This window comes from Lonchura striata, chromosome 1, assembly GCF_046129695.1.
Source record: "Lonchura striata isolate bLonStr1 chromosome 1, bLonStr1.mat, whole genome shotgun sequence".
NCBI classification, from domain to species: Eukaryota; Metazoa; Chordata; class Aves; order Passeriformes; family Estrildidae; genus Lonchura; species Lonchura striata.
Genome location: NC_134603.1, coordinates 42331486 through 42356758, shown reverse-complemented (window position 1 = coordinate 42356758; position 25273 = coordinate 42331486). Strand labels below are relative to the sequence as shown.

The 25273-nt window shown below is 38.5% G+C and overlaps 1 protein-coding gene across 1 annotated transcript in view; it reads left to right on the top strand.

Annotated features, from left to right (window-relative positions):
* The window catches only part of SPIDR (scaffold protein involved in DNA repair), a 193701-nt gene that overhangs the window by 114488 nt on the left and 53940 nt on the right, over positions 1–25273 (top strand). The window contains exons 9-10 of the mRNA XM_031504029.2: positions 11237–11447; positions 13281–13531. Of these exons, the coding sequence (XP_031359889.2) occupies positions 11237–11447; positions 13281–13531 (462 nt within the window). The remainder of the gene's footprint in view (positions 1–11236; positions 11448–13280; positions 13532–25273) is intronic.

Below are 25273 nucleotides of genomic sequence, written 5' to 3'. Positions count from 1 at the left end.
TTTCTTGCCAGTAGTGCTTCAGCTGTAGTGGGAGAAAAGGCAGGTTGTTTTACTGGAGCTTGATCATTTTGTCCTTTTTTTCTTCTCTCCTGGTTTTGCCTGTGGCAGCCTATGACTTGACTCGAAACCAGAAGCCATTCAGGTCCTGTGTATGGCACATAAAGCCTGGGATATTGTACAGTGATACTGTGTTTGCTGTTATTTTAGTGAAGGTACATAGAGAGTGGAAAGTGTTGAAAAGAAAAGCGAAATGCATGGTGATTCCTTTATAACAAGACAGTCAGCATTCCTTCTTTAGGTTAATATTTCTCAAGTTTTCAAATCTGGCTGCAAAATCCCTGCTTCCAAAACTCGATATGCAGCTTCCAAGCCTGAGAATAGGGATGCCATCCTTTGTTAAACACTATGGGATATATTTAAGCCCTTGATTGTTTGCTTAGGAAATGTGTGTGTAGTAGAGTTGTTTCACCCTTTATTGCATAAACATTTCTCTGAACTGGCAAATTTCATTATTGTTCTTGGAATGTCATTCTCACTTTAAATGTCAGGGTTTTTGCCAGGGCCAAGATGTCTGTGATGGCACACCTTCCACCTTATGTCTCTCACACCACTTTTCTCCAAAATCTGTATGTTTTCACAGGTGTTTTCCCACAACTTCAAAGACTTTGTTTCTGCTTTTTTTGCAGGGGAGGGCGGGGTGCAATAGTGAGAGATACCCGTGCTCCAAAATGCTCCTCTCCTTTGGAATTGTGTTGCTTCCACAGAGAGCTTTAACTGAAGTGGTTTGTCAGAAAACTGTCCCTTGTGTGATAATAAGTCACATTGCTGCAAAGACTCTTAACAGTTTTCAGAGGTTATTGATGGTCCTTTTTTTTTTTTGGCAGGTGTGTTTGTATCAGTATTGTAGAGCTTTTATTGTGATAGTGCTTCAAGAAATGATTTGAGTTTCATTTCTGTTTTCTTAGATCCCCTTAAAACATACAGATCTCTTTCTTATTCTGAAAAAGTTATCCTTAGGTTTTATTTTTGTAATGATGTGTCTGGTGTTTTCCCACTTCTTTCAGCTTGGCTTATAGTTAGTTTTTATTGATTAGTTTTAAGGAATTGTGTTCATATGACCATGCAACATATAGAATTTTGATAGGTAAACTTGGCTTACTGGGTTGGTGGATGTTGAAGTATTTTAAATATAATAAATAGAGGCAGAGCTGTGTGGCTTTTGCGATTTTTATTTGATAACAAGGGCTTTCATCTTTCCACTATACCTCTAACTCTTTTCTCTCAAGCATAAAAGATTATTTCTTTCTAAAAATAAATATTCTTTGAAATGGAAAAGTAAACATAGAACATGCTGGAGCTTTGTAGACTCTGAAGTCTAATGGGATCACAAAAAACAATCCAGGGGTTCATCCATCTCATTGCATTATTGATTCTGCTCTGCTGAGTCATCAGCCCTCGTACATGAATCTGAAAAAGAAATTTGGGCATATAAGAATAGTGTGATGCAGTATGAAAACTCTCCCAGATCTGGTGTGATCTGGTTGCTAAGTGTCATTGCAGCTATTCAGTGAAATAAAGCAAGCCACATTATCAGTGATCTGTAGACCATATAAGATTTCAATATTAGAATGATAATTTTTTGCTTGTTCTGTACAATTATGTATTTAAAGTAATGCAGGAATACTAAGATTGCTCTAGATTCAGAAAAGAAAAAGAGAACATTAAGGACAATGTTGAATTTAAATGTTATTTTTCAGAATGTTTTTCCTTTTTTGGACTGAGAACGCTATGCCACAGGATGGACTTATGGTGATTTAATTGAGAAGATACGTATTAATACATAGAAGCAAAATGAAGCTCTGAAAGTTACTCTTGTGAGTGATAACTTCAAAGTACACACACTGTTGAGGGCTGTTTTCTAACCTAAAAAGAAGAAAGGTATTTTGTTTATCACATACAATCAGTGTTTCTGTGGCAGGCCAAGATGCTGAACTTCTTCCCTTGCACACAAGGTTTCATTTAGGCGATGTCTACGCCAGGATGTTTCGGTAAAGAAGTTTCCACTCTGGTCACCAGCATTGCTCACTTTTCACTGGTGACTGAATTGCTGCAGGAAGGACTTTGCCTAAAAGAGATTTCTGTACAACCTGGCTTTTCCACAGCAGTTTTACCTTTGTTGCACGTTTATCAGTAGTGGCAGCAAATATAGAAAAGGATTTTTCTCATCTTAGTGAAGCTGAAGTGGATCACAGTGGAGGTAAACTTGGTCTATAACATGCCTAAAGACCTGTGGAGCTCTGCAGGACAGCTTTCTGTACTGGTGGTTCAGTCACTTCCCTTTACCTGATGCTGCCCATTGAGACCTCCAGGCTGCTTGAAGCAGGATTTGACCAGCTGAGAAGGAGCGTTCTGCTTTGCAGTTGTGCTCTGTGGCTTACAAAAAGCTCTCACTACCTTTTGTGATTCTCAGTTGTGTTACCAGACAACTCAGAACTCCTGCTGCTTTCAGCTACTCTTCCTGTGCTGATAGCAGTGGATTTGTCTGTATAAAAAGTGACCTCACCAGAAGTGAGCAGAATTTTGTCTTGCTTCATGACCTGGCAAGGAAACAATAGGAAATGCCCAGAAATTAGTACCAGAACAAGATAGACGATAGAAGTCTGATGGAAGATTTTTTCTATTTAGTAGCTGTGCTGGGTTTTTTTAATACTAGATTAGATAATAAAATATTGAAGTAAAGTCAAGCATACGTGTATATTGATCTGTTTTTCTGAAGTTTGCTCAGGGATAGTTGTTTGTTCTTCCTACTGTGCATGCAAGTGATCATGAACACAAGAATGGACTTGCAAAGGATCTTTGCTAATAGCAAAGGCCAAATGTCTATGGAAGAAAAGGAAAGTGTTCTTAATAATCTCTGCAAAACATTGAACAATGCATTTTGAAATGGCATTTGTCTGTTAAAGTTTCTCCAGTAATCCTCCAAACTTGAACCAACCAACCAAGGACCCTCCATACCTTGGTCAGAAATTCTCAAGTTCAAGTTCTTCACTCTAACACATGGCTTTCAACGCTTGGGTTGAGAATTCTTGCAGAGAGTTATTGCAGAGTTCTTCTGGTGTGAGAAGCAGCTTCTTGTGATACCTCAGGAGTGTTGACATTGTGTGTAATGGTGGCAGAGCAGAGTGGCAACACTCCTCACCTTTCATCCACTGGCAGAAGAGTTTTTGGTGGGACCTGTTGTCTCAAATCTCCATGGTACCAATGAAGAAAATAGAGAATTGGACACCTTCTGTGCAACAGAACACTATGCACATTTCCCTTCTATTCAATTGTGTGCTGTCATCCTCACAATCCTATGGACAGGGGAATGTGTTCAGACTCTTAGTGCTCTAGAACTAGGGCTGGAGGAGGGACTCAGGCCCTCCTCCTAGGAATTTGTAGGTAAATGTGAAGTGCACATATGATGTGATGGGCTCTGGATGGTTGGTATCCAGGAAAGTGTTTTTAGTGTTCCAATAGCTTCATTAATATGTCAGCTTAGTCTTCATTTAATGATCAGAAAAATATATGGTAAGATAAGACTTGACTAGAAATGGAGTCAAAACTGTCTTGATGTCACAGTAGTAATTCGTGGTGCATTACTATATTAGGATTTCAGTCTTCCAAATTAAAGATATGTAGCAGAAGTGGGAAAATATCAGAGAAGAGCAACAAGAAGAGATGTATGGAGCAGCTTCCCTGTGAGAAATGACTAGGATGACTAGGGCTCTTCACCTTGAGAAAGCAGTGGCTAAGAGAGGATATGATAAAGGTCTGTGTTAGGAAGTGCTATCAGGAAGGATGATTGTTCACTGCCTATTAAAAACAAGAAGTGGGGGGCAGCAATGTAACCACTAGGTGACAGATCAAAAAAATTCAAAGGAAGTGGTTTCTCAGATGCATGTAATTAGACTGTGAGCATGGTGGATGCTGCAGGATGTTATGGATGCCGTCAAAGTACAAGTGGTCAAAAACAGTCACATAAGTTCCTGGAAGAAAATTCTGCTAAAGACTCTTATATACAGAGATATTACTTCTGCCTTAGGAAGTCCTTAAGCTGAAAGTTTCTGGAAGTTATCAGAGCGTATTCTGAAGAACTTTCACTAGATGCTTGCTTTTATTTTCGTAGTCTTCAAATATTTGCTGGTTGCTGCTCTAAGCTAGAGTATGGGGTAGATGGGCCTCTAATCTCACACCAGGACAATAATTTTTATTCTAACACTCACCACAAGTTTTAACATGATGTCACTTTGCAGTTTGCTTGCTTCCTTTTTGTCTGCCTTTCAGAATCCCTCTGCCATGTCCCTGGACTTTGTGGTGGCTGCCTCAGCTACTTCAAACCCTACGTGCAGTTTAGCACTGGAAACAGAGGGAAGAAGTCATCTGAATAATGAGCTCATGGCTAGTCAGACACAAGTTGATATATGGGGTAAACACACAGATTGGAATTCTTTCATAACATCTTGATTATGAAAAGATAACCATGATATTTATATCTCCCTAGTTACTTGTAACACCCTCATACCATGGGGGAGAATGGTTTTGTTCTGTTTTTAAAGCAACATTCGCATTTAATGCTTCATTGTGTACAGGTTTTTTAATACTAATTGTTTTGTCTGACTTAGGTGTTAAAAAGTCTCAGCATCCCAGTTGGAGCAGAGTTTTAGTGAATTCTCTCAGGAGTATTACCCCAGTAAGCTCAAGTGATCGTTTCCATGCCAGTTCATACATAATCACAGCCTGTGAGTGGAATTTTATGTTTTGGTGGTGCCAAAGGTTAAGCCTTATCATGATGAATTTGGGTCCAGAATGCTAGCAATTTCAGGTGCTTTCTTCATAGCCAAAATAAGTGGCTGGAGAGCTCTGAGAAACATCCCTGCTTTCCAGTCTTGGTAAAGCCTGGTATTACAGTAATTTCCTGCATCTGGAGATTTGCTTTGATATCCATCTGTGCTTTCCTACTTCAGAAGACCTCTACATCCCCTTCAGTTAGCACACAGTGCAGCTCCCTGCAGAGGTGAGAGCACTGGGTGTGTGGTATAATAGTGCTTAATGTTAACCACAAGCTTTTTGTAGCAGAGCTCTTCTTAAATGTGAACATTTCCATACAACTTTTTTTCATGCTACAGGGTGTCAGATTTCAAAAGGCAGCACTATGGCAAGCCAGTGGTTAGTTTATATGATTACTCTGAAATTAGCAAAATGATATAGTGATAAAAATGTTGGCTTTGTGCACTGTAATTTCTTCCTGGAGTGATTTCTTAGGTTTACAAGTAATTTTGTTGAAAAGTACAATAGTATTTTGCAGAAAGAATATATATGGTGCAATAGAAAATATTTATTTTCCTTACTTGTGTTGTTTTATTGATTTTCTTAGTTTGCTTTGTACTTAAGGTTCAGTAACAAATTGCAACAGATTGGGCTATAACAAATTATATAGTTAACAGCTATATGTTCTTTTATTTTTCTTGTGTTCATGGAATGAGTCCTCAGACAAAATATTTTTCCAGTAGGGGGACAAAATGAGTATCTAACTATTCTATTCACAAATAAAATGCATCATACTTTGAAAGTGGAAATTTTAGCTTTTTATTGTTACATCTTCTGCAGACCTGTTATTCTGAAGTGTCAAAGCCACATTTCTTTGGAAACCTGACACAGCTGAGAATCGTATATTTGCCAGATGTGAGTCTGGACATTGATCTGGATGGTTAGTGCTACTTTTCCATAGGGAAAAGGGTACAATCAGCCTTGGGAACTTGTACTACAATAATCCATTGCTTTGATTAAGATAATTTCAAAGACGGAGATACCAGCTGATTTTTGTTTTCTGTCTTTGACGTTGGGGCATGGGAAGAAGTTTTGTACTATGAAAGGGTGAACTCAGACATGCAGTGTCCAGTGTCCATGCAGCGTTACGGTGGCAGTAAATGATGCTGATGGAGGCTCACACACATGTGGTGAGATTACTCACTCATGGATGAAAATTCCGTGTTTGGACAATCTCTAGGCATGGCAGAAAGCTGGTCTGTCACAAATGGCTTGTTGCCTTGGGACATATACTGAGAAGATAGTTACTGTCCTTGGGTAATAGGTGAGCTGAGATTTGTCCAAACTTAAGTATTTTTGGGTTTGGGGAGGATTTGTTTCTTAATTCTTATCATTAGCTCAATGCTCAGGCATTTCTTAGACATTTTACAGAAAAGCATTGCAAGTGCCATGCAACCCTAAGCAAGAAGCAGCATGAGCAACTTCCCTTTACATTGGATAAAACAAGTGGTTCCTAGGAAGTCAGGGATGGGCCCTGTATGTTGTTCCTAAGGGGAATGATACCTCATACTTCTGGGCAACATTGTAAGACTCTGACACTCTCTTGTTCTACATGTATTACTGCTGTGCTACTTGATGGAAGTTAAACCTGCTTTATGCAGAAATCATTGTTCTAAGACTTGAGAATAACCTGTTTCATAATTACAGTGCAAGTTGTAAGAGTGTTCATTTAGTGCACTGAACTCTTTAAAAAAACCCACTCTAGGCATTGTACACTTTGTAAAGAAAAAGAAAAAAAAAAGCAAAAAACAAAATCCCAGTAAAATACCCAGGGAGAGTGAAGAAAAAAATATGTTCTCTAACTTAAAGTGATGCGGAGTCTACTCGAGTTCATGAACCAGCACCACCGTTTGATGTCAGCAGAACTGAGCGGAAGCGTGTGGTTTGTGAGCTTGCTGCTGCTGTGGAGTCACAACTCCTCGCTGGCTGTGGATGGGCTGTGTAGGGCAGACCACAGTGCAAACCTGCTGATTGTTTGGCCCCAGGATTAAGACCCTGTCTCAAATGGAAATGTCAGGTCCTTTACCCAGTGCCATGCTGTACGTTCTGCTGCGTTTTGCATCAGGGATGGAGACAGACCACAATTAACGTAGAAGTAGGCAAGAACATCTCCTGCCTACTTGGCCAGATAGTCTCCATCATAGGAGGGAGGAAGAGAAAAAGCAAGCTATGTTCTTGGACAGAGAAGGAAAAAAAAAAAAAAAAAAAAAAAAAAAAAAAAAAAAAAAAAAAAACCAGTATTGCCTCATGTTCCTTTAGCATGTGACCAGTTACGGCAATTGCTGATTGTCTACATACCAGGAAAAAAATGCCCTGTAGTATTAAAAGTTCCAGTCTCTACTTCAGGTCATTACAAAGGTCTAAAGGCAGTTATTAAGGAAGTCAATCCAACTTTTAAATAATACTTTGCTGAGCAAGAGAAAATCAAAGAGGACAAGAGATTGTTTCAGAGGGGTTTATGATCTGTACTGAGCTTTGATTTTTTCCATTGTCTTTGGATTAGCTGCATGAGATGATGTCTCTCATTCTTTGAAAACTAGGTTTTTAGACTATTATGAAGCAGATAGAAAAGAAGCAATATAAGAGAGGCCACAGAAGACTTGCAATGCCTGTTTAACACTTTAAGAGGATGCTGCAGTGTATTCTGTATTCTAGAGTAAGGCTGCTTCTGGGTATAGAGAATCTGCATCTGGAACAGATACTTAAAGTTGAGGTGATCAATTATGGCATCTCAGGCACAGGGGCAACACATGTGGGAGTTGCTTGGGGAAGTGATTTTTCTTTTCACTATTCTTCCAGCATAATAGGCTTTATTTGCCCTGTTCTGTACCTTTCAAACAGACAAAAAGAATTTGGGGTATACATGTGTCTCTAACATGATTGCCTTTGTTGCAGAGAACAGTATGAACAATATGCAATGGCAATGCAGAGATTTCTGCCATGATGACAAAGTTCTCATTCCACAGAGCTTGCTTTTGCTGAGCTCTACTAGAAGGAATTTCTGGGAAAAGAGTTTTAATTTAATTAATTGATACTATTTTAATAATTCTATTCTCATATTGAAGAATATATATAAAACTGGGTAATAATGTAAATAAACAATACAATTATTCTATATATTGTATGCAAAATAGAAATAATTTTATGTTTTCTTTATGTACATACATGTATAATATATTTCCATTTGGCCATCTACTGGTACACAAAATAGTGAGCTTATTACAAACTTATTTCTTTAATTTCCATTGGGATTAATTTCTAGTTATTCCTGGTTCTTTTCATCATGAGGTATCTGTCCATTGAGAAATAGGGAAGACTTAAGTAGATGTATGTGAATATTCCTCTGATGTAGCTGAAGAATTACGGCTAAGTCTGTGCACATCTATGCAGGTCTAAAACAAACAATTTCTTCAGGAGAGTGTTTTCAGTGAACAAATTGCATTTAAGAAATGGGAGGCTTCTCCTGAAAGCTATATATGTATATATGTATATATATATGTGTGTGTGTGTGTGTGTGTGTGTGTGTGTGTGTGTGTGTGTGTGTTTGTATATATATATCCCCATTTTTGCTTTGTGGAAATGCCAAGCAGCCAGTAGTTCATCCATTACCCATGTAAAGATATGATGAAATAATGAGTACTTCACTGGGAAAGCTCTTGGCGCGTATAAAGGTACTTGAGACATGGAATGCATAAGCATGGCAAAACCAAGGTACACGTCATTTGGATATTGCTAAAACCTACCTGCCTTTAAAAAGAACCAAAAAACCTGGTCACATGTCTGCTCAGGAAAACAAAAATAAAACCATAAACCTCAAAGTTTCTGCAAATGATTTGCTACTAACGTCAGTGGTTTTTTTTAGAGAATGAGATGTTTTAGATCAAGCAAACATTCTTCTGACATTGGTGACGTAATGGTCTCGTGTTCAGAAAGATTTCCTGTTTACTTTGGATCTGAACACAGACATCTCGAGAAAGAAGGTGGTAAAATTTTCATTACACATCTGCCTATAAAGACAGCCCAAACTGTTCCGAGATCTGTAGTAAATTTTATATACTTTTCTTCCTCTATAAAAAATTGGATAAGTAACAGTAGAAAAATCTCATAAAATCAGAGAGTCTCAGTTTTCTGACCAAGCTAATTCCTCAGTTTTAATCCTGTAATGCAGAAAATTATCAGGGAATGTCAATTTGTCAGCCTTGTGAGCTGGGAGCTTTGTTAGCAAATGCATCTGAAGTCAAGGGACTAGGTGTCCCTTAGAGACGAATTGCTGCTCCCCTGTGGGTTTTTTGCTTGATTTTTCTACTTTTGTTGAGGTTGGGCTTGAAGGCACTTGAGATGGTGTTTTATGTTTGGACTTCGGTGTTGATTATTTCTTATTAGTGAAACAGTATCATAGCCGTGAGTTCTGTAGTCTTTCATTAGTAAGGTATAAAATGGTCAGTTATATCTTGTTATAAGGTCTTTTAAAACTAAACTATTTAATTAAGTAATGACACTTAGATTATTTTCTTTTTTAACTTAATAAGTGATCCTTCAAAGCCCACAATGCGGACTTTTTTGTCTAATTACAAAACATCACCTAAACTCATGAAGAAGAAGGAAGAAGAAGGTGAAGAAGAATAACTTGCCTCTGCTTTAAAACTTCTATCTGTTTCATATTTATTTCTATATTCTAAAACCCCAAACTCTAAGTTTTCTACCCTGTGATATTACACACTTCTAATTAACTACACAGGCGTAATCTTAGTGCTATTAATTAATTTTGGAAGTCTTCTCTACAGCCTTAGATCAAATGCAGTGCTCTCTTGCGAGTCTGTGCCTTTCAGCATGGAAAGTTCAAAACTCTCAGCATCCAGGATTCCAACACTCTCCTAATTCTGGCGAGCTCACAGATGGCAATAAGGCTTTTTTGTAGTGAAGATCAGGACTTAGTTTTATGCTGTAACTTTTCATGAATTTTCTGTTTCAAATAATAACTTCTGTGAGTGTTCACAGTAGAAGCAATACATCTTGTTCATAATTTATATTTAAATGTATCCTTTTTTCCCCAGAAGGCAGAAATCATCTGGCTGTTGTTTTATTTTCCTAATTATAAAATAACAGAGATTATATATAAAACTTGCTGCAACTCTTCCTATGCCTTTGAAAAGATGGGTACATCAATCTCCCTTTAGCTATCCACTCTCTAAAGAGTGAAGAAGTCTGTTGTAAAACAGACCATGATGAAGATCTTGTATGGACTGAGATTAAAAATAAGTGTATTTGAGTGTTTCATTGTTTATTTTGCTTTTTAACTATTTTGAGAAACAATGTCACAGATGTGGAAACCTGCTTAATCTCCATAATATAACTGCTGAGCAGTCCAGAGACTGAAGTTCTGAATTCAGGTCAGCACAGCTTTGCTGCCGAGGCAGGAGTTGTTATTTGATGCCTAGGTGATGAAAATCTAATAGAAGAAAAATACAGACCGTGGTAAAGTCAGCAAGTGGATTTTGGTCTGTTTTGATGGTCTGCAGGATTAGATTACTGGTTGGTTTTGTTGGCTAAATTCATTAAATGTGTGTTTTGTGAGTATAAAAAGCATACTTCTTAATGTGCGATTGTGATACCAGCATAAGAAAAACCCAATATCGGTACATGCTTTGGCATGAAATTATTGTGTGTTTAGAGATTCTGCATACATTCTCTTAATCTGGTGGGTAAGAAATTACTGCTTGTAGAGCTGTTAGGGAATTTACATTGGCACTAGAAACCAAAACTGGATCTAGGAGAGCACATTTATGACAGTGACAAACACACAGGCAAGATAATATACAGTATATTGTAAGAAAAACATAGGATTTTGCTTTTAGAAAAATAGAGAAGGAAGGAGCAGCTTGCTGCCAGCTGCATGAGAATGGATTTGGGTTGTTGAGAAGCACTCAGCAGAGGGGAATGTCCCGCAAGACTCAGGCTGAGTCCAGTGGATCAGTGGTTTGAATTAACATGGAGCAGGTTTAACATTCTTTGGTTCATGCCTTTTACCTCACTAACTGAAATGCAGAGGGTCCTGATGCTCTCAGTTCTGTGCTGACAGCACAGAGACACCAAGCAGCACTTGTGTGAAGCCAGATGGGGCTCATGGGGCTTGGCAGCTCAGCTGGCTTCCAGGTGTCACTTGTCCCTGGATGCAGTGGCTCTCCAAGCCGACTCTATCTGTTGTGGGTAATTTGCGAACTGGATAACTTGCCTCTGCTGTGTTTTAGTGGTAACTGTGGAAAAAAGGGGAGAGAAATGCAATGCAAGGCACATTTTAAAACAGTGCTTATCAGTAATTTAACTTGTAATGGATTTGATGCCACTTAAAATTGTTTTTTTTCTCCAGGCAAAAACTGCTTCTCCAAAATGCAGATGCTCCTGTTATCATGAACACCTACTTTAGTCAGAAGGTGCTACTCAGTGAATATTCAGAAGCCAGAGAGAAGAAGTATGGTCTTACAAAGATGCCCATCAGGAAGAATATTATATCTTTGGCACAGACCTTCAGACTTGATGACGTCAATGATAAGTTACACCAGGAACCTTCAGACAATCAGGTATGGTCCATTTGGTTCACAATTAAGCACTTGGTAAGAAGTTGGTGAGCAAATGTTTGGAAATTATAAGAAAAACAAAAATTCTAAATTACTGACCTGTTTGGTTTCCTCTTTCATTTAGTCAAGGCTGAATAATATGCAGTGTTTATTTTAATAATATTTCCTTAGTAGAGGCTTTTGGTCCATCAAAATGCTGAATTGCTCTGAGGTTATTTTGCTGAAATCTCACAACTGTGCTAAATAGTAATTATAACTTGGTTTTTAATTGATTTTTCTCTTATTCTTTATAGCTGAATAGCTAAAAAATAGCTGTTTTCTTCTAACTCACTCAAGATACTATTTAAAATAAGCATTCCTTTTCCCTATTCCTATGTCTTAACTCACTTGCTTATTGATCCTATCCTTTCTTTAAAGCATCAATTGATAACATCACCCCCCATTCCCACCCCTTCAGTTTGTTTTCCTATTTTGACTTTATTTTTATTAAAATGACTACTGATTCTGCATTTCTGTAGCTGTGGTTGTATGACCTGAGGTATTTTAAGAGATTTGTTTTCTTCAGAGTGTTTGCCAGCACTTTTTGAAAGTAAGGCTCTTGTAAAAGCTTTATATTGGCTACCTAAATGATTCTTAATATTTGAGAAGTTTGGCCCTTCAAGTTTGAAGAGCCATGAGTGTCAACATTTTGTGTTTGCTTTATATATAATTCCCATTATAGGCCTGGGAATGTAAAAGTTACATAAATCAAATCCTAAATCAAATCCTAAATTGAATTTCTTACTTCAACTCTAACTTGTAAAAAGCTTCTACAGTGGTATTTGAAAACCAGAACAATTTACTTGTTCCCCTCATGGCTCCTAACAAACAAACCACTTCATTTAAAACTTGGTAGACAAGTTTTATTGCAACCACTTTGTAGACAAAGGGTAGTGTCGTACCACAATTTTCTTTAAATACTGAAAATTCTCCTTCTTTATTGGTGTATAATACTTGTGGCACAGTCAGTGATATTCCGAAAACCTTTCTTCACACACAGCTTTTTATAAAAACTGGTTTCATTGTGAAAAAAGAAATTTGGCTCATGATGCAAAGGAGCCTATATGTATATAGACCATGTTGGTCTGTGCTTGCATACAATCTTTATTGAGAGAGATTTATTTTAAAATTAAGATAAACTACATTTCCCATTTAGATTATGGCAAACTGTAGTATTAATGAAATTTATTTTGCAAATTTTGAAGGTTTTATTAATAAAATATGTTTTAAAAGTAGTGGAAAAATAAAGTTTTTGCTTTAAAAGTTTTGTATTTTTCATAAATTATTGAATTCTTTTACAGTGAAATATTTTCCATTGAAATGTGTAAGTCTGAGGAGTAGGTTACTAGACTATAAAACTAGAGATATGTTCATTTCCAACTTGGTTGAAACTCCAGAAGCATTCAAGATGAATTTTACCCTTTTTTTCAGAAGAGGAAGGAACAGAACACCAAAGAAGTAAAAATAAAACTCCATTCAAGGGGAAGAATCCTAAGTGCTAATATCAGTTCTGTTTTCCTGCTGGTGTCACCTTCATCTCTCAGGGGTTGAGTTAGCTCAGTCCAGAGCACCAGTTAAATGCAGGAGCACCCCATATGTGCAACTCTCTTGAGTGTTTATTGAAAATACACAATAAATAACTGGCCAATAGTCTGCAATTTACATTAGGAGCAGTAAGTATTTCAAAACTGATTTTGGACTTGCAACTTGATTTTTCATTATGGCATTTTCCTCTCTAGCTCTACATAATTTCAAGGGTCTCTGGAATGTTTCTCTTAATGTGTTGTCCTTCACCAGGTTCCTTGTGCTCCACAAGCCCATAACAACGGTGATTCCAAAAGGCATCCTTTAGGACGGAGTGCTGTTAATGATTCTCTGCTTGAAATGGTGGAAAGCCAGGGAGCAGTGGGATGGAGAGAAGTGCAGGTACAAGTCATTATCCAAAGGGTGTACTGTTTGCCTGCCAGAGAAGGATACAGAAGCCACACTCAAGGAAACAAGCCTCTTTGTGCAGCACCCGTCACAAATTCAGATCCACCAAATGTTAGGTGAGTAATGAGATGCATGGGAATTTTTTTGTTGAGGCTGTGACACATGAGAAACCAAAGAGGAGTGAGTTCAGAAATGTCATTCTTGGTTGTCAGTTCATGGGAAATAAGCACACTCAGCAAGGAAGGCTGAGTTGATGGGCGTGGTGCAGTTCTTTAATAGGCATAGTGTGACACAGAAGTAGTCCTGCCCAGAGAGGGGAAGGGTCTGTCTATAGTTTATGTCATCAACAGATGACAGGAAGATTGAAAATGAATTAATGAGAAGTTAATTGAGAACATCATATACTGTTGCATGAGTTTCACAGAACTGTTGTTACATCCCATTTGCCTATTTCAGTCTCTGTTACACTCTGCTAGTAAATTATGATTGTCAATGGTCTCTTGAAACAAAAAAGAAATACATAGACACAGAAATGAGTGGCTTTTCTATAATGAGGATTTTGCACAGATGCTATTAGAGAAATATAGGTGAATACTTCCATTGTGAAGTCACTGGAAAAAGATCCTGTTGACTTTCGGAAGTCTGGAAGCCACAGCGTTAAGATTCCTCTGCAGTAAAAAGTGTTGTGGTGTCAAAACATAACTAGCAGTGCAGAAACATTACACACAAACCCCATGGATCACACAGCTTTCAACCAGTTGTGTTTTGGCCTTTTATGTTTTAGTCTTTGCACCCTAACACTGTTCTGTTTACAGTGGAGGGAATCAAGAATTGGACCTTGCTTTCCTAAATAAAAAAGATATGGTAAACAGTTTTCTTTTCTGACCAATAGTGAAACATTGAATACTTTCTTTCTCCATCTGTGATCCTCAAGGTTTGAGACTAAAGACTGATTTCAGTCTTTCTCAGCAACCTTGTCCTAAGTAAACATTTCTTCCTGCAGAGTTTGGGACTTGAATGGAGATGTGCAATTAGTTCAACAGGTCCTGTTGAGAGTTCGCCAGATGTAATTTGCAATAGGCTTTGAAAGGTTTCTTCAAAGCTTTGAAGAATTTGAGTTCCTCTAAGCACCCTGCAGGTGGACAGTGGTATCCTTAATGGTCCTTCTTGAGCTTTTGAAATACTAGAATCCTCTCAATTCTTGCTACCTTGTAAGTGTCTGGATAATTTGCAGCACTCATTGATCAATAAAATTCCTCCAGAAGGAACTTAGGAAGATTATTCTTTCCTAAAATACTACCTCAGTCATCACCCACAGAAAAGTAATGATCAACTGCCTTGTCCCTGACATTTTTTGGAGCTCTTTTACATGTAGTAGTTACACTGAACATTATTTTTTAGAAAGTAATTAATACATCTTGTTGTCTGGACTCTTTGCTTTAATTTATTCTTAATAAAAAACATATATATATATATATATATATTTTTTTTTTTTTTTTAAGTAAGAGAAGTACTTTACCAGCCCACATCAATATGTGGCTTTGAAGACAGTACTTCTCAGTGTAGATTTTCTTCTAGAGGGCTACATTTGATCAAATATCAGGGCATCTGACAGACTGTTATTCAACCTGATTTTTTCATTTCCAACTCTTAACCAAAAGTACATTCAACTTGCAGTCTCACAATTTGAGGTAGTTAACCTGTCTGAGCCCACACCCTTCACAGGAATGGGGTGAAAGAAAACAGAAATCTCAGATTGCGCTTCTTATGTCAAACATGAAATAGAAATAAAATTAAAAATGAGACCTTGTTGCTTCTGCATACATGCTGTAACTGGAGCTTCTCTTCTGCAGTTGTCTTCTGGAAGTTCCTCAAATTTCATAAAAATCTCATCTCAGAAAACAGCTTGTTTGTTGTTGTTCACAGCTATCAGACTGTGTTTTGGATCCTGAATCAAAAAAACCAACCCACTTTCTCATTTGCAAAGAGGAGAACGAACACTTCTTTTACAGACTGAAGAATTAAAAACACCTCTTCCTGCTTTATCAGCTGCTATTTCCATGGCTGATAAACATCCACATGAGACTTCTCCTCTACCAAAAATGTCTGTGTCTGTCACCTGATAGTGAGCAACACCAACACCCTCTGGCAGTCCTTTGAACCAACTGATGGTTTATTCTTTTGTAATTATAAACCCCTAGTTTTTCCTTTTTAAACTTCTTTCTGTGAAGTAAAACTGCCAGGAAAACAAGGTTTGTATTTTATGAGGCAAGATGAGTTAGATTATATGTTGTTTCATAGACAAAAATTTCTAAATAAATATAAAGATAGATAAATACCTGATTGATTAGGTAAACAGGCTGTTCTATTGCATATCTTCTTTTGTAGCACTCCACAATAACGTAGATGCTGTTGTTACAGAGAAGTAAAGCCACTACAATAAGCCAAAAATAAGCATGAAATTAAACAGTGGAGTAGGGGAAGTGATGCATTTAGTCCAAGGCATCGAGTTTCTAGTAAGAGAGTAGCAAACTGTGGGAGAAACCTCTTATTTTGATTGTAAGGAAATGGATTAATTTAATTGATTAAAACTAACACTTGTGAAACATAGAAATTACAGGGCTGCCTATATGCATTTAGCATTCATTGTTCATAAATACACGTATGGAATTTGGCCTTTTACTGATGGACAAAGGGGTATGTTTGAAGGGTTGAAGTTGGCTCAGCTGAAGTATTCAAAGCATTTTCCAAGGATGCTGAGAAATCTTTGCAGAGACTGAGGAGTTCTCTGGCTTCTGTTGTCCATAAATTGGATCCACATTCCCTGTATTATTGTTGAAATATTTGCCTTTCCCCCGTAACTAACTGCTCTTGCAAATGGACTTTTCATGCTGAAGGAGTTTCTTGGGGAAAAAAAAAAAAAAAAACAGAAGAAAATATGACTCGCTGTGACTGTCTGCCCATTTTCAGCATTCCTGGCATACTTTTTGCTGCCTTTTCCCCTCTGATGGCAGGGAGATACTTTTGTTAATGACACAACACATGTTTGTCTAAACCCAATTGTTTTGATTCTTTTCTGAAAATGTCCTGGCTTATGAGTATGAAGATCCCAAAGAGACTCCTGTCAACCTGAGGAGCTCACTGGCGCAGAGGTGTCTGACTCACTGAGTCGGCCTTGTACTTTGTGTTCCTGGGATAAAGCAGTGTATAATTTGGATTTTGCTCCTGCCAGTATCTGTTTGTTTTGAGCAGGCCACGTGAGTTTAGTAAAAAATAGAGCTGGTCAGTTTTGTGCCTTAAAGGACAGGGCTGGGTGTGTGGTTGTCAGTGTAACTAAAATAGATGCACTTTTAGGACTATTAGGCAGTTAAACTGGTCAGAGCACTCGGAGGATTTGTGTGAGGAGGCTGGACAGAAAAGGGTGTTGTCACGAAGGAAGAACTAACCACTGCTGGTAGAAAACAATGTTAGCTATAGCTGTGAATCCGCACTTTAAAATCTGTGGGTGACTAGACAAATTTTCCATTCACTTCTCTCAGCATGTTTTGACCTATTTCCTACCTTAACAAAGACTGCTATAGCTTTCTATTCCAAGAACAGAAGAAAGACCATACATTTACTTTAAAAATTAGTCTGATCTGCATCTCTTCACTAGTCATCCGTAGTTCTTTCAGTTTTGCTCTTTATTTTGTTTTCCATTTGCCAGATCATAGAGCAGTGGAAAGGTCTGCCACCATGCAAGCAGGACCCTTGGGGAGCAAAATATTTAGAAGAGATGAGGATTTGTTTGAGTGGCTGGAAGAAGTAGAAGTGAGGAAAATCACATTTCTCTTTCTTAGCAGGCCCAAAGAAACATGATAGTCAGTTGCTGTAATTCATTGTGGTCTAGCAAGTTGTTGCAAGTTTCTGAGTAGTCTGTTCATATGTAAGTCTTTGTAAAACAGTTTTATTGGCAAGTGATAATCCTGTAGAACTAATTAATTTCTTAGTTGGATTTCCTTCCCCCCCCCCCCTTTTTCTTCATCCAGTGATCTCTGCTGTTTATCTTAATACAAATCTATTCAATGGGTTAACCTGTCTGGCAACATGCACAACTAAAATGGAGTGTCAGATGCTGCAACTAGCATTCCAAGGAGATGGATTAATACATTGAAAAGTTGTCCCTCTGGTATGGAAAAAATACCTTAAGTTTTATAAAGCATATTGAAATCAGAAACAACACCAACATAAAAAACTCTGGAGGTATTCTTATTTGAAAAGAGCCCAGATTGGAAAGGACTGTCATGAAAGATCCATGTTCACAGATGCTAACATCTGTCAGAATGTTTTTTGTGGCTGACTTAAATCTGTTTACAGCATTCCATTTGTTTTTTTGTGTTTTTTTCAACAAAACATTTTAAATGGAATGGTCATAAATGCGAGTTTTAAAAAATTGCATTATGTTTCTGGGATGTGATTTTTCAAGTGGAAAATAAACAGGAAATAAGTAACTGAAATGCAGTAGAGAGTACTCCATAAACTAAAAGGATTCTCTATTTTTCCCCTTTTCAAATCCTTCTCCAAAGTGAAGATACGTGCTCTTAATATACTTGCAAAGTAATCTAATTGCTACTTGACAGACTTATAATACTTATCCTAATAGCTGTGGTTCCAGCTCTAGTAACTGGTTTCTGCTTTGAAGTCTCTCTCTCCTTTTTTTTCTTCCTTTTTTTATTCACAGTAAAGACTCCCTGACACTTGGATTATTCCCTTTTGCCTCCACCCTGCTCTATTTGTAATTCTCAAACTGGAGCCACCAAAACAGAGAGTAAGGACAAAAGACTGTTGGAAAAACAGCTTTAGTATCACACTGTCCAACTAATACTTTTAATTGTCTTATATAGTTAACACTGTAGATTCCCCAGGATGTTGTCTGGATAGCCCTGAAAGTCTGTTTTCCCTGCTGATGCTGCAGACAACTAGATGGAACTTGGGCTACTTCCAGTGCCACCGTAGTACAACAATTTGTTAATTTGACATTGCTGTTTATTTTTCAGTGCTAAATATTTACATGACCTTATTCTGTCCAAGGGCAAGGTGAAAGCACTGTTATCTGATATACTCTGTACAAATGAAAAAAAAAAAGGACCCCTCAATGTACACCAGCATTTTTTTTCCCCTGTGCTGGGAATAGGCAATTAAACAATATGCAGTTGTTCTAAAATATGTCAGTTATAAAAAATGTTGGTACAGAAAAGAGGCTCAAGAAGATGATAGCCAGTACAGACCACAAGTCTGACAGGGATTCAGTCTCCTTGGAAAGCAAATGGACAGCAACAGAAACCAAGTGTTATATGGCCTATACTGTGTGTGCAGGCTCCTGTATGCATCTAGCAAAAAGGAGACACTGGTTGCTTTATTTCCTGCATACTCAAGTGCTTAGACTGATCAGTAAAGCACCCATGTGCTCACAGAAGGCAGTCAGACACACCCCAAGCCTTTCATTTTTGGTCAAGAAGGAGGAGTAGCTCTACTAACTGATGTACTCCCCATGATGGAGAAATACCTGAGTAGCACAGAGAGACAGGTAAGTGGTACAGAAGCATCATTATGTAGGGCTGTGTGTTCCCCACCACTTACAGTGTAACCATACGATTTCACCTCCCATCTCTGATGATCTCATGCAGGGATTTAGGAAGCTGGGGAAGTTTTACTGCACCTGAAGACCTTGTTTCCTACTGTTCTTTGCCTTATAGCTGTATGCACCCAGTTGGTTGTTTTTGGGGGACTGTGCAAATGGTGAGAATGGGAAGAGTAATGTGGTCCCTGTACATCATCCTACAGTAGAGTCCAGTCTAGGGAGAAAAAAGCAAACTATTTGAAAATGTAATTTGCCAGCCCTAGAGCCACAATCAAAGTATGTGCTGTTGTACATTGGGTGGTTTCAAACAGGAATGGTAATTTTCCAGGACCTTTTATTTGTCAAGAATTACTGTAAGATGGCTATGTAAAAGGTATGGAATCTTACCCTTGACTTTGACCTTCCTCCTGAAGTTTTGTATCTCTGAAAGTTATGTGGTTGATGGAACTGAGAGCAGAAATCTTCCATGTGTGTTTTACACCTCTACATTTTACTGACTATACCACTTCCTGGAGGAAATGTTAAAGTTGTGCTGAAGCTCTCAGAAACCTTTGTAAAAGTCAGATTGTGTCTCTGGAATTTGTTTTCCTTCTACCATCGTACCCAAAGGCAAGAACCTTGAGCAGTGATAAATGTTATAAATGCCTGGGTGGAGGTGAGCTAACAGCTGGGAGAGAAATTTAACCACCTGAATATTGCACAAAATTTCTTTGCCACTTGGCAAGTAACCAGTCTTTGTATGCACAGCCTTAAATATCTGCAGAGGTAGTGCACATGCAGAAAAACATCAGCACAGATTTTATGTAATAGCAATTTTCCAAAATGGAAGATTCTTAGAAATAATTTTCTATCATCAGCTTTGTAAAACTTCTGTTGTATATAACAGATCAATACTCCTTGGAGAAATTTTACAAACATACTCTTTTGGGGAAAAGGAAGTCTTGAGTCTTAGTCAGGAATACACAGTCTGTGCAGACTATGGGTATGAAAGGGACAATGAAAATGCTGAAAAATAGGCCTGGAAATCTATATTTTAAGCTCTTCTGCGCTTTCTTTTATACAATGCAAAAGATGAAGGTACAGCAAACAATGAAAATAAAACAAAGCTCCTCAGAGAAGACAGTTAGTTCTTTCAGTAAGCATTGTGGTTTAAAATTGGTATATAAGTTATAAATCTAACAAGGTTATCTTACGTTCATGTGCCAGTCCTTACTGGTAGATGCTGGTTTTGTTCCATTTCCCACAGCCAGAGGCAGTCAACAGCATCACACTGGGTAGGGATCTGCTGTGCTGAAATCCTCAATCTCATTTCAGTTCATGCTTCAGCTCCCTCTCTGACTAAAGGGCACTTCACAGGGTTTGGAGAAGAACATGCCCCTCAAATGGGAAAAGTGATGAGCAAAGGCCTGGGATGGACTTACTGTATATTACAGTCCACAGCATAAGGGTTTCAGTGGGTTGGCAGTTAAGAGACATTTAGTTATTTTTTCATTTTAGTCCTACAGGGATATTTAACTGATACATACTGCCTGATATTTGTTCAGATTGGTTTTGTAACATGCTGGATTTAGATACTTGATTGGAGGTGTGTGACTGCAGTGTGGACAGCAAGCTTTACATGTGCCTGAGGTTAGGAGTGAATGCAAAGTGTACTTCAGAGGTGTTTCACATTTGACAGGCTGAGAGAGTTGGGGCTGTTCAGCCTGGAGAAGAGAAAGCTCCAGGGAAGAACTTAGAGCAGCCTTCCAGGACATAAAGAGGCCTTGCAGGAAGGCTGAAGAGGGACTTTTTACAAGGACATGTAGTGATAGGACACGGGAGGGTGACCTTTAACTGGAGTGTGGGTTTAGATTAGATATTAGGAAAAAATTCTTTACTGTAAGGGTGCCGAGACATTGAAACAGGTTGCCCAGAAAGATTGTGGATGACTCCTCCCTGGAAATGTTCAGAAGCAGCTTGGATGGAGCTGTGAATAACCTGGTCTGCTGGAAGCTGTGGATTTCCTTTCTGAGGCAGCAGCTTTCCCCACTACTAAATTCAAATATGATCTAGTCATGACATGTTCTTGTCTTTGTCCTATAACAATGAGATTATGCATTTTCCACTGCCTCTGAACAAATGCCAAAATTTGTAAATTCTGTTTGACATGAGGATAAATGTGCAAGGAAATTAATTTGATTGGAACAAGTTATGTCACATCTTCAATATGGAGCTATAAATTAACTGGCTGTATTAACATAATGTAAGTGGGAAGTTGAAGACAATGTTAGCAAAGATACTCGGTGTCTCATCTTTCCAAAAGTGTTTTTAATTTCTTTATTTGTATTTAATTTAATGGTAAGTGGATATTTCCTTTCCAAGGGAGCTGAAAACTGCCAAAGCTTTCTTGCTGCTGCTTGGGCTGTTTAGTCATGCTTGAAAATATCTGGGTTAGGAACTCATCTATACCTTAGTGCTTCTGTATCTGAGTCACCTTTTTTATTTGGACTGCCAGGGTTTGAGGGAGAATCATAGCAATAACATCCTGAGAAAACAGGTATTTGAAGTGGATGCATGAACAGTTAGGAAATTCAGTGTCTCACAAGCTGTTCACGTTTCAGCAATGCAAGTGGAAAGGACTCTAAGGTTGTGGATTTTTAAGAAATCTGTTGGAAATCAGCTGATATGTACAAGGAGAAGGGGGAGAATTCAAAGCAAAAAGATGTGTCACATCTGGCTTAGAGGTTGCAACTTCAGCAAATCAACAAATTGCAATCAGATAATTTCTTTTTAAATGCTTGCAAGGGTTGCACCTCATAGGATAACTTCTGCGTGCTAGATTTGGGAAACTCCTGCGTAGACAAATGGATTGCATTCTGTGATTTGTTTGATCTCTGCTGAATTTGGGGGTGATCTGCCTGGTTGCAGTTGCTGTTTGGGTAGTGCAAATCAGAAGAAATTAAAAAGTCATGTATTGAACAAAACCATGAGAAGGAACAATCATGATATTTGGAAATAATATTTTTTTTTTTAAGATAAATGTACTTTTGGGTATTTCTATACTTTTTTGATTGAGCCCCTTGTGTGTAAAGGAATTTCCATGATAAAAATGAAAATGAAAAATAAAAGCTAGGAAATATTATTATGTATTGATTCAGGCTTGTGGATAGCCTAGCATATTGGATAGAAAGCCAACATGCCTGGCCTCCCTGCAAACACCTTGAAGGGCTTTCTCTGTCTGAGGTCACCTACTGAAATCCATAGAAGCAGATGGTGGCAAAGTAACTGCTTTCGTGATTTTAACAGAGCAGATAAACAGTCCAATAGTCAATAATGAATATTTTATGTGCGCACAGTGTGGATTAATACAAATTGCTGATTGTTGTAGTACTTCAGAATCCTGATGTTTTGGTCTCAATTTGCAACCCTTAGTTCCGTGGACTAGAAATACATGGTGGTTTTTTCCTTTTCTCTATATGGCCTGGATAAACCTCTTTCCTTTTTTCTCCCCTGCAATTTAGTTTTGTATTTGGCACAATACAAACCTAAGTACTGTAGTAAGTTTTGAGAGCGCACAGAAGTCCCAGGTGTAAAGTGCTGCTAAATTCCGTGTGTGTCACCGCCTGCGTTTTTTTATTGTAACTGAACGTGTGGCAGCACAGCAAAGCGGTATTCCAGCAAAACGCAGGGAGATACGGCAGAGCCGAGCTGTGTTCAGTGCAGGCTGACACATCTGCCCGTGGGTCAGCCCCTCGGTGAGCAGACATTTCCTGCCTTTAGCCCGGTTTTCCCTGGAAGCGCAGGCTCGGGGTTGCGGAGGGCACCGCGGCGTGCGTCCGTCCCGCATCCCCAGCGCGCTGCTGCGCTCGCTGCTCGGTAAACACGGCGGCAGCCGGAGCGAGCTGGCTCCGAGCAGCCCTTCATTCACACAGCCCTCTTGGAAAGCGCTGCCTTTGCGCAGCCCTGACGTACGGGCTGAGGGAAGCGGAGAAGTTCGTATTTATGTTTTCATTAATGCTTTTTATAGCGGCGAGCCAGCTGCAGCTAGTTAGCATTAGCCTAGGACATCTATTAGCGTGCAGACCTCTTACGCAGGATAAAGGGCTTCTGATGGAAACAGGGTTGTTACTCATGGTACTCCGGCTGCGTGTTTACATGAAGGCTGTTTGTGCTGACATAGGATATATATATATTAGAACAGCATGCACCTTTCTAGCGAGCAAGTTTTCCAGGATTCAAGAGGATTTTGTATAAAATTTTTTAGTGTAGCAAATGCTGAGATTTGCACCTTTAAGTAGCGTATTGCTTGTTTAAGAAGTGTTCTATTTAAATAATGCTCTGCAGCCGTGCGGATGCTAAAATTATTTTGTGTATAGCTTTTAGGATATATTGTGAATAAGCAGCATTCCTGCAAGTCTTGAACACACCAATATGGACTGTTCAAGTTTTTGCTATGAATGATGTAAGTGGCTGGCAGTAGCACAGGGTGAATTGGACCTAAGGGTTTGGTCTACAGAAATTGATGGCTCAGCTATCCTTCTATGGAAAACTCCCATTTTTTGCTTTTACGATTTTTTCCCCCTCTTCTTCTGGAAGCTAGTTAGTCAGGAGGGTATTTAAAAATAAATAACAAAAGCAACTGTGAAAAAGAGAATGAGGAAGGCACAGAGTTTTGTTTTTAGAGCTCCAGTATGACAAGCACTATGGTCTCTGGTATTTGCATCAAGAAGACAATTTCCTTTCCTGGTCAGTCAATGTTCCCCTTACAATTCTGACAACTCCATCCAGGCAACCACAGAGATAACTAAAGAAAAGTAGGAGATTTTGTCTATACTCTGCTTTGCATTTCTTTAGAAGGTGTGGAATGATTTTAGTGCTTTCTCACAGATAATTTATTCCTGCTAGTAGTTAATGCTTTGGAATGGAAAGTTTCAGCACTGACTTCCCTCTCAAGTAGTTTTCTTCTTCTGAACGTAGATTGTAGTGAAGACAATAATCTCTATTCCTCTTCTTCCCAGGTCTTTTGCCCCTATTTGCAGTGTGTTCTACAGAGGGAAGAGATTCCTTCGCCACTGTGAACCGATCTGAGCATGAATTTCCACTCCTCTTATCTTCCTCACAGTCCCACCAGTTGTCAGTGATGAACTCTTTTCAGTCAAGGGAAATTCAAAAAGTTCACTGTAAAAAGTTTTGTTTGCTTCTTTAAGCCTAACCTCATGAAAGTGTTGATTGCATCAGCCATCATCATGTCAGAATTACACCTTTATAGTTCACAAAAATAAGCTTTATAATGCTATTCTTTTCCATGTGTGAAACTGCTGAGTAGCCCCACATGCCAGTGTAAACTCACATGGCTGAACTATTGTTTTACCAAGACAAAAAGTCGGGTTATCTCCCAAAATTGAATCACTTCTAATCTTCTGTTCAGATAAATTTCCTCCACCCATCCATTTAGGTACACCACCCTTAATGATCCACTTGAGAAGAATGTGAGAGGCTCTTGAAAGCCCTGTGAGACTGTGGAAGCACAGCTCATGAATTATGTGTGTCCAGTGCCTACAGCCTTAACCTCAAAAACAGGTGGGAAAACTTATGTCTGCAGTATCTAGTCTTCTCTACAGATCGTGTCTGTGATTTGGTTCTCTTTTCCCTTTACAAATGTGGTCTAGGCTCAGTTCATTCTAATTTCAAAGTCAGCTGGTCTTTGGTCTTTTGAGGACCAGAAGAATAATTTCTTACTGGGCAAATTCAAGCTTTGATGTGCACACATTCTTCCTTGTAATGCAAACCAGAAAAATTGTGCTGGAATGTTTTGCACCGTTCTTTAAATCTGATGGAAACTTGTTTGGTATGATCAGATAGAAAACATTTTTGATCACTTTTACTTTTCTGCTAAATGCTTCCTAAGGTTAGGGGTTTTTATGCAGAAGGAAATTACCCATGCAGTGTCATCACACGCTGGCCCTTGGGCTTGTTCTGGACTTACTGTTCAGCCATTCAGGGTCCTTGTTCATTTGTTCCTCATGCTCTTGTGACTCAAAAAAAAAAAAAACCAACAAAAAAAAACCTCTGCGCAAGAACTTAGTTGGAAGAATGTGGATAATTGGGAAAAGCAGTTTTATCCCACTATGTTTTCCCACAAAGATGGCTAGGACAACCAGTACCGTGCTGCTAGCTTTGGGCATTGTGGTCACAGATCATTGTACCAGATACTGTATAGACCGTGTAGCCTAAAAAGCAACATCTTTGTCCTCCAAAC